This window comes from Dipteris shenzhenensis, chromosome 12 (assembly GCF_047967505.1).
Source record: "Dipteris shenzhenensis isolate YYH24624 ecotype China chromosome 12, Dip_SZ_1.0, whole genome shotgun sequence".
In the NCBI taxonomy this organism is placed as follows: Eukaryota; Viridiplantae; Streptophyta; class Polypodiopsida; order Gleicheniales; family Dipteridaceae; genus Dipteris; species Dipteris shenzhenensis.
The window spans coordinates 55,175,059-55,185,091 of NC_141607.1; the positions used below are offsets into that span (position 1 = coordinate 55,175,059).

At 42.9% G+C, this 10,033-nt stretch overlaps 2 protein-coding genes across 2 annotated transcripts; both read right to left on the reverse strand.

Moving 5' to 3' along the window:
* Positions 1–1,632: 1,632 nt before the first annotated feature.
* On the reverse strand, positions 1,633–3,206 carry LOC147896417 (uncharacterized). Its single transcript, XM_087382281.1, has 4 exons — positions 3,103–3,206; positions 2,267–2,638; positions 2,071–2,178; positions 1,633–1,976 (listed from the first exon to the last, which is right to left on the reverse strand). The coding sequence occupies exons 2-4, from the start codon at positions 2,343–2,345 to the stop codon at positions 1,633–1,635; spliced, it is 531 nt and encodes a 176-aa protein (XP_087238407.1). The 5' UTR covers positions 2,346–2,638; positions 3,103–3,206.
* LOC147896418 (uncharacterized) lies at positions 3,194–3,862 on the reverse strand. Its single transcript, XM_087382282.1, has 2 exons — positions 3,743–3,862; positions 3,194–3,616 (listed from the first exon to the last, which is right to left on the reverse strand). The coding sequence occupies exons 1-2, from the start codon at positions 3,776–3,778 to the stop codon at positions 3,194–3,196; spliced, it is 459 nt and encodes a 152-aa protein (XP_087238408.1). The 5' UTR covers positions 3,779–3,862.
* Positions 3,863–10,033: the final 6,171 nt, after the last annotated feature.

Sequence of the window (10,033 nt, forward strand, 5' to 3'; positions counted from 1 at the left end):
GATGGACAGAACATACGATCTAATATCAAGGTTCAAAGTATAACTTCCAACTGTGAACTTAACACCATTGTAGATAAAAAGAACAAATTCAAACTTTATCTTGTTCCTTGGGCGCGCCAGTGTTACTTCAAGAATTATTGTGCTTGGGATAGGGGAGGGAGAAGTCGACCCTGGCTGGAGTGGGCTCTTCATCGATAGATAGCATTCGGACATGCGTTTGTTGTGATAGCCGCGGCAGTAGGAGGGTTAGGTGGTCTCGTGGCTGTATCAACATCGCTCTTCTCAGCAAACGTCTCAGCAGTCGTTTTGGCAAGGGGGGTAGACACAGTACCAGAGGCAATCAGTCTACCACCAACAGGAAGATATTGCTAATTCGGAGTAAAGGTCTCATGCCTAACCTTGTATGTTGCGCTAGCACGGTCGTTTCTGGAGACTGAGTGGTTGTAACAAGTTTTCTCTGTTGGAGGCGGGGTGCCAGAGTCAAGCGGGGCACCGCTGAGTCTGTGTATCTTTGGGAGAGGGGGGAACCTGTGGTAGCACAATCGTTGCCGGTGGGGGTATTGGCAGGTCATTCTTTAGTGGCACTGGTTGCTCTGAGTTGGGAGGGGTCTTCTCCTTTTCTACCGCTTCTGCAATTAAAATCCGAGCCTGCTCCATGATCGCGGCCTAATTTTTAGCATAATCACACTCTTTCTTCAGACAATCCTGCACCTGCTTAGAAAGCTGTTCCATGATTTGAATATTGTCACCACGGCCCTGGGAACATCATCAAAAGCGAGAGGAGAGCATCAGTAGAAATCAAAAAAACTTTGGCATATCTTTGAACATTGCTTCGTAAAGAGTTCCAGTGGATTGGGGCCCTTGTGGGTTGATCTCCCAGTAAGATGTACTAATCGTCTTTGCACTAGATCTCATATCGCTTTGGAAGAAGGATAGTTTAGGAGGAGGTGGGGAGTGTCCTCCTGAGCTCTGTTGCAACGTTTGCACCGACCATCTCCTTCGCTGATTCTCCTAGCTCTACTAGCCATCCACACTGCTTTGTGCAAGGATTAAACACAATAGACATGATTGTTTCTTCGGGATACCCCTATCCCACACCTTCTTGCACCTTTGTGTCCATGAGTCTGGTCTGCGCTACTTTTGATTAAGTTGATCTGTCACGGTTTGCACATCCACAAAGACTGGGATCGGGAAGAGATTATTTTGCCCTGCTTGTCAACGGCTAGGGTCGGCGGAGCTTTAATCCTAGCCATCCGATTAAACAGATGACCGGCTAAATTACCACACATTCCACAAAATATATTATAACACAAAAATAAACTTAAAAAATAAATAATTTCACACATATTAAAACATCAAAAGAACTTTAAAATACAAGAAAAGGCAACAGCCTTAAAGTTTTATTCCATATAAGATTTTATATACAAAAAACCGGACGAACCGGTAACTTTGCAATGCCGCAAGCTTTCGTGCCGGAAAAATATGTCAACGGCAATACAAAACTTCCGATAGGAGCATATTCCAGAAAAACTTTAACTCCACCATCCCGACAGCAGAAAACTTCTGCATCCTCCCCATAAGACAGCATCAGCTACTGCTTGCTTATAAACTGAACGCAGCAATTCTGCTTGCTTATAAACTGAACGCAGCCACACGCGCATCTTGACCTCGATATTTCAAACCCAACGCACCACAAGCAATCGGAGAAACACGAGAAAGCTCCTCCAATATCTCCGGATCATCATCTACACCATAGAGAACCATAATCAAAAGCACAATCTCCACCAATCCCATTCTGCATCGATAAACCAGACACATCACCACCAACACCACATGGAAGATTCTCAACCTTGGATCTATCCTCCATTTTAGTAGCAAAATCTCTCCCAAACTAGAATCTCCCCCGACACAACCCTCAAAAGCCTTCGAAAGATCACAAACTGCAGGATTCCCACCACCAGAACCATCGGACATAACTGCACAAACCAAAACAAAGTCAAAAAACAAAACAAAACTATAACATCTAAATCTAAAAACGAACAAAAGCAATATTACAAAACAAAACACGACCTCCAATCTTATCAAGACCAGAACACGTAGTAACATCCAAAGATCCACAAGAAACCGCTATAGCAGCTCCAACGGAAGCCACATTTCCGCCACAAGTAACACTCATACCTGCCAAAATAAAGCCTAAATAAACATCATAATTCAATTGTCAAAAAACATACAAAAGACAAATTACAATCACAATAAAACAAATTACCTGAAGAAGATACTAAATTAGCAGTACAAATATCAGTAGACCCAGTGATATCGTCAACCTTCTGACCAAACATCTTCATGCTCTCAGTAAGAACATTAGAATAATTCCTCAAATTCCCCTGCTCATCGTAAGGATTCGCCAACAGTGCTTGTGCAACAACAACTCTAATCCTGTTGCTTTTGTCATACTTATGATATGAGGAAGATCTACGATGACCAGTCACAAGCCGACCTACATCCTCTGGAACCTGACAGACTCAATCTTGTCACAGTCGATGCATGAACAGATTTATTGCTTCTCTTCCCAGGCGACATCTCACCAATAGTCCCAAGCATTGATTTCACCAACCTACTGAGCATTTTTTCACCATATCTATAGCACAACACAAACAAAAACAATCAGCAACAAACAATACAAAAATAAAAAAACAAAACACAACCAAAAAACAAAAAACACAGATCGAAATACCTCAGACTGAAAATTCTCTATACACTATAGAAAAAGGTACTTCAAATTAGCACAATTATCCCTAATCCGTGGCATATGTTTAGTACTATTAGTAAGTGTTAATATTAGTACTATTAGTAAGTACTAATATTACTAAGTGCTAGATAGTACTATTAGTAAGTGCTAATATTAGTAAGTGTTCATAGGTTCTCAGAACATCCAACTCGTGCACACGAACAGGCGGGCGAAATCTGTCTTCTGATACCTCTTTAAACTAACTGAGTAATTCTTGCTAAGATGCTCATTATACCCGCAATAACAAAATCAATACAAACATACAAACACACAAACACACAAACAAATAACAAACAAATCATAACATAATATACTTGACAAACTTGCCCAATTCATTACTACTCTCCAAAAAATCGCCGCAAAGAACATCATGCAACTCCTTCCCGCCTTGAATGCAAAAGTGACTCATGCAGTAATACACACAATATCAACAGGAACTTCAACACTCCTAGACAAACATCTTGCTCCCGACGTAGCATACCTGAACATGCCCATCAAGCTCTCCGGCGGATACAAGGAACCATCCAACTTAACAACTTGGAGAAAGAACTTCGGCTTCATCTCGTTCAAGACGCGATACTCCAGAGATTCCAGCTTCACTTCCGAACCGTATCCTTCCAAATCCCTCCACGCATCGAAGCACTTGCGAGCCCATTTGTCCTTCCCCAAATTGCGATTCCTACCACCCTCCCTAACAACATGCTCCTCCTTGGCATCCAGAGGTAGAAAAGGAATGCTACCAACTACACCAATGCTCCCAGAACCAGAAACTACTCCAGCAACAACAGAGGAACTTCGTTGATTACGTAGATCATCCGAACCAGAACTCTGCACACCTGAACCAGAAATATCACACACCCCCAAATTGAACGAAGGTCCCTCGACATCCTCCATCACACAAGCACACAGAAACACCCGACGACAAACACAAATATAAATACACAGATGACGAACCTCCCCATAGCCAACGACGATCAAGTTCAAAACCATAAACAGTGCCGTGGAAGAATCTTCCTACTCTCTTCGATCCATCCATTAACCCTCATAGACCAAAGACGACGCTCCTTGTGGACATGAACCTCTCGCAAAATGAACAAAAATCAAACACAACAAACAAACCAAAGAACATTCAAATAGAACAAAGACCAACCATACGATTAAACAGATCAAACGGTTCATAACCAAAATCCACGAAAAACACATGCAACCAATCAAAACACACACACATGCACACCTACTAGCCCACTAAAACAACCACACAAAAAAGCCATGCGTAAAATCCACACGCACAAAGCCCACGACTAAATCCACACGCACAAAGCTCCGACCAATCACCAATGCACACGCCTAAATATCTACCTACACAACGACATGCGTACAGAACACAACACCTTGCGAATCAATCAAAACCACGTGTCAATGCTCCCCTCCCTTAAGCCGCCGACGGTGGAGAATCGACGTCGGTTGCTGATCTCGATCGAAAAACAGGCAACCGGCTCCTGGCCTCTGGCCATTCACCGACAGGTAGGCCCATTTTCCTCTCGAGAATCGGCTCCCGATGCCGATTTCCTATGCCATCTAGATTCTCGCAAAGAGGGTTGAAGTTTGCCACTCATCCATGGTAGGTTGTCTCTGTTCTAGAGGTTCTTTCTTTCCTGGGGCAAGAGTATGTCGAACTATGTCTTTCTTGGAGAGCCCTATCTTCTGTCCACCAGCCCTGCTTGTGGTTCCAAAGGTCCTCCCACGTTCTGAGACCTTTTTATTGAGCCCTAAAGTGCCTTTGAGTGCATTGTCTGAGAGCGGGCCATTGTTCCTGATGATGTGGATGCCAAAAATTCTTGTCTCCCTAGTGAACCCCTTCCAGGTTAAGAATGGTTTCAAAGATTCCAAAGCATTCCATATGCCCTTCTAGAGTTCGGACCTTTTAGCCGTGCAAGGTTCTTTTCTAAAAAGGGTTGTTCCTATCCACAGATTCTTCCAATGTTTGTATCTTGTTATCTTTAAACCTGGAGATATTTTTATGATTTGTGAGGCCCAAACTAATCTCGGGTTTAACAGTATGGCCGGCAAGACGTTGAATACATCTCTAGGCATCTTTCTTCTTACTATAGTGAACAATATAAACCAACTGGCATTATGGTCCTCTTTAATAATATTCTAGACACCTTGTAGAAAATGATTCAGAATGGCTTCATTCGGCTTGATGATTCCCATGTAGCCTACCCTACTAGACTCCAAGAAGTTGATGTCGACACGGCATGGGCCATTCTCAATTCGACCCGCCCCACCCCCGACTCCACTAACCAAGGCCCAACACCCTCCATCAATCGCAATCCTACCACCATTGCAGCCTCCACCTCACCACTGCACACACACATGCACGACACGATGTTGTAGGAGCTTGTTCATCCGAACGGTCTAGAAGACTTGGGCACCTCAACATGGTACAAGATTTTAAAGACCATTCTCTTCTTTGACATCGAGGGTCCCAATGACAAGGAAGAAAATGAGGAGGTCAGTCAAAAGCTCCCGAATAATAGGACTCCCTGTTAGCAGGAATCCCCACCCGACCATAACACGTGGTACTAGGCGATCACATCCTTTAGGGTGATCGAAGATATTTCAAACATATATATGTGGTGGAGACAGTTCCAAACTTTTCAACTCATCCGCAAGTATTTAATGGAAATCTTCACCCTGACAGAGCTCCTTTAAAGAAGTTTCCGCAAGTGGTGCAGGGATAACACTCGGTAGATGTGCGGTGGATATAACTGCTTGGACATAAATAAAGTGCCCAAGACAGATAAGGAAGCACAGCTCCACCCTCAATGGCAGCTGTCCTTTTTGAAGCACTTGGCATTTTGGCACACTTATTGCTAAGCGAGCCAAGACCAATGAATTGATCCGACTTATATGCCTCTTCAAAGACGGTGGTCGTGGAAAGATCTTGAAGTACTAAAGGCCTCTAACCCCAACATTTTTTACAACTTTCCATGGCTAGATTTTCCAATGGTGGGTACATACATATGATCTCGTGGCACAAATGGAGGAATTTAACAACACTTTCATGACCAAATCCTTGATCCGACAGTAGCGGCCATAGTGCAATTTTTTTGCCTGCTCCTCATGTTCTTACGGGACACCCCTACACAAGAGCCCACAATGGAAGAGAATCTTTAATGGCTTCACTTGGAGTTCGTATCTGACCTCAACACTAACCCTCAAATTTTTTTAGATTATGTGCCTATACTTATGTGTCCGTACATGGTCATCACATTCAGACCTTCAAAGATATGTTCGACACACACATTTGGATCCCTCTTCATCCATTTTGCTACATCTCCCAAAGGCTCTTTGATTGCCATTGAATCATGAACCCCGCCCTCAAGTCAGACATCATACACAGACTCCGATCCACGGATGGATCATGGGCAGGAAGGGGGGCATGCTAACTACCACGGTTAATAGTTCATGCAAGGTCTCCATTGCCAGCATCATTGCACTTGAATAGCTGCTGCTAAGGAGCTATCCATGTGGTTTAAGCTTTCCAGAACACAAAATTGAATGGCTATTGAGTGGTTGGACATTTTGCAAGGTAGCACAAAGAAGAGGGAGAGGCTAAGAGGAAGACAATAGAGGTCCACCTTGGAGCCATGTGGGCCCAAGTGCCTTGTAAAAATGAGAGAGAGAGAGAGAGAGAGATAGAGATAGAGAGAGAGGTAAGAAAGACTAGAGTTGGCCCTCCCTTCAGTCGGTGGAATGTATAATTAGCTAAAGGTTTGACTTTGGTCTTCATTGTTGTATGCACACATTTGGAATACAAGCTCTCTTTCTCTCTTTCATGAGTTATCTTGAGTTCTCTTGTGTTCTTTCATAGTGCCCTTGTGATTGCCACTCCTTGTCCCCCTTCTTCCCTTCCTCATTTCCCTCTTGCCCTCCCCTACCCCTCCCTTCTCCCTTCTCCCCTCCCTCTCTTCCTCTCGTGGAGTCACATTGCACCAATCTGGAAGCTGTTTGAGTGACACAAGTGGACGACAAGCCCTGCATTGCTTGTCATCATGGGAGTCGAGGGAGTGCCCTCGGCATACTGGTGAACTTCCCCACAACATGTCAGTCACAATCAAGACTACATAGATTTTGATCTTGAGAACGTGTTGAGGGTTCATCTCAACATCATGTTCATGATGCACATAATATGAACGAGTGCTAAACATATATTGATCTTGAGAACATGTTGAGGATCAGTGTTGAGTATTCATCTCAACATCATGTTCATAATACGTATAGCACGAACAAGTACGAAAAGGCATAGGTGCATGCAAAGTATGGTGTCCATATATGATTTGGATGGTCGAAGTTGCCATAAATCCCAATTTTCACCGAGTGTTATGCACAAAAAACATTGTATGAGGTATGTTATTGGAACGAAACCTACTCGATGGGAACCATAATTTGCACACCCATCAATACCACCTATTTTGAGGTGCATGAAAATTATGATGTCCATCGGATATGATTTGGATGGTTGAAGTCCCCATAAAGCCCATTTATTATGCACACCCATCAAAAAACACACTCTGAGGTGTGTTATTTGAATGTGCACATACCCGATGGTAATGTTGCTTTGAACACGTTTTAATACCACCTATATTGAGGTGCATGCCAAGTATCGTGCCCATCGGATATGCTTTGGATGGTACAAGTCACAACAAACCCCGTTTCTCTGAGGTGTATTATTCAAATGTGCATATTCCAGATGGGCAAGCTAATTTATACACATATGAATCCCACCTCTTTTGAGATGCATACAAAATATCATGTCCATCAAAGATGCTTTGGATGGTTGAAGTTGCGATAAACCCTGTTTTTCACCAAGTGTTTTGCACAACATTCAAAACACATGCTCTGAAGTGTGTTATTTGAACACACACATAGTCGATGGGCATGATACTTTGCACATGCATGAATCACACTTTTTTTGAGGTGTATGGAGAGTTATGTGTCCATCTAATATGATTTGGATGGTCGAACTTGCCATAAATTCCATTTTTTAGCAAGTTTATGCACACCCATCAACAAACATGCTTTCAGGTGTGTTTATTTAAATGGCACATACCCAATGGTAATTATTCTTTGCACATGAGTTAATCCCACCTATTTTGAGGTGTGTGAAAAGTATCATTCCCATAGGATATGATTTGGATGGTTGAAGTTGGCACAAACCTCATTTTTCACCCTCTTATGCACAACCATAAAAAAAACACGACATGAGGTGTGTTATTCAAACATGCCTATAAAATATGGGCACAAAACTTTTCAAATACGTGAATACCAAGTATATTGATATAAGTACGAAATATCATGCCCATCGGATATGCTTTGGATTGTCAAAGTCGCCATAAACCCTTGTTTTCACCAAGTGTTATGCACAACCATCAAGAAACATGCTCTGAGGGCATGGTACTTTGCAAACACATGCATACAACCTATTTTGATGTGATTACAAAGTATCATGTCCATAGGATATGCTTGGGATGGTCAAAGTCGTCACAAACCCCATTTTTGGCCGTCTTGTACACAACCATTAAAAAATACACATAGAAATGTATTCTTCTAATGCACACATACTTGATGGGAAAACTAATTTGCACGTGCATGAATACCACCTATTTTGAGGTGCATGCCATGTATCATGCCCATTGGTGGATGGTCAAAGTTGCCACAAACCCCACTTTTCACTAAGTGTTATGCACATTCGTCCCAAAATAGTATCTGAGGTGTGTTATTCGAATGCACACATAACCGATGGAAATGATACTTTGCACACAATATTGAGGCATGTGCAAACTATAGTTCCCATCAGATATTATTTGGATGGTCGAAGTTGCCAGAAGCCTCATTTTTCACCAAGTTGTACGCATAAACGTCAAAGAATAAACTCTGAGATGTGTTATTCAAATGCGCACATGCCTGATGGGCACTATACTTTGCATGTGAATGAATGTTGCCTATGTTGAGATGCATGCAAAGTATCGTGCCCATTGGATATGCTTTGGATGGTCAAAGTCACCAAAAACCCCATTTTTCACCAAATGTTATGCACACCCATAAAAAAACACGCTCTAAGGTATGTCGGACACACATACCCAATTAGAAAAACATGGTGTAATCCAATTACGATGAAAACCATATTTGATGGCAACAATACTTTGCACATGTCTCAACATAGGTGACATTGATGTGCGTGCAAATTATCGTGACCATCAGATATGTGCGCATTTAAATAACACAACTTTGAGGGTGTTTTTTGATCATTGTGCATGAGACTTTGTGAAAAATATGGTCAAATTTGAGTTTGACTATGAAAACCATATCGAATGGCAATGATACTTTGCACATGCCTCAAAATAGGTAGGATTGATGTGTGTGCAAAGTATCATGGCCATTGAAAGAAAAGAGTGAATATAGTCGAAGTCTGCGAATGGATTTTTTTGTTATTTTGTTTAAAAAAAATAAATTAAAATAGATGAGACAGTTGCGAGAAGGTAGGGGAAAAAGGAAATGGATGGAAGGGGAATGGAAGGGGAGAGGGAGGAGGAGGCAAGAAGAGAAGGAAAGGAAAGCTGGGGAGGGGAGGGAGGAAAGAGAGGGAAGGGGAAAGGTAAGGGAGAGAAGAGAGGGGAGGGGAAGGGAAGGAGGAGAGGTAGAGGTAGAGGGTAGGGGAAGGGGAAAAGGGGAGGGAGGGAGCGGAAGTGGGAAGTTTGAATTATAGGGAAGGGAAGGGAATTTGAATTCTAGGAAAGGAAAGGGAGAGGAGGAAAGGGGGAAGCTTGAATTCTAGGGAGGGTGAGGGAGAGGGAAAATAGAGGGAAATTTGAAAATTTTAGGGTTTGGCGGCTTACATATTGACCTTCCATAACCCAAAAGAGGCTATTCTCCTTCCTCTCAATCTTCCATCCCCTCTCCCCCCTTCTCTTTCCCCTTCCTCTCCCCTCTCCCCTCCCCCCCCCTCTCTCTCTCTCTCTCTCTCTCTCTCTCTCTTCCCTCTTCTTCATCGCCCCTCTCCCTCTCTCTTTCCTCTTCTTCCTCTCCCATCTCCTGCTCTCTTCTTCTATCTCCTCCCTCTCCCTCCCTTCTCACTCTTCTTCTCCTTCCCTCAGTTTCCTCTTTTTGCTCTCACTTCCCTTCCAAAACACAAAATCGTGCAGCTGCGGCCGTGCAAGCGCACAAAAAAATAAATTCTTT

Excerpts from the sequence above, each read along its gene's own strand:
- LOC147896418 (XM_087382282.1), bottom strand. The coding sequence starts at position 3,778 with ATGGTTTTGAACTTGATCGTCGTTGGCTATGGGGAG. Across the intron at positions 3,617-3,742 it reads TCGTCGTTGGCTATGGGGAG|AGTTCTGGTTCGGATGATCT; the intron begins GTTCGTCATCTG and ends TCAGGTGTGCAG.
- LOC147896417 (XM_087382281.1), bottom strand. The coding sequence starts at position 2,345 with ATGAAGATGTTTGGTCAGAAGGTTGACGATATCACTGGGTCTACTGAT. Across the intron at positions 2,179-2,266 it reads TAATTTAGTATCTTCTTCAG|GTATGAGTGTTACTTGTGGC; the intron begins GTAATTTGTTTT and ends TTATTTTGGCAG. Across the intron at positions 1,977-2,070 it reads TGGTCTTGATAAGATTGGAG|TTATGTCCGATGGTTCTGGT; the intron begins GTCGTGTTTTGT and ends TGGTTTGTGCAG.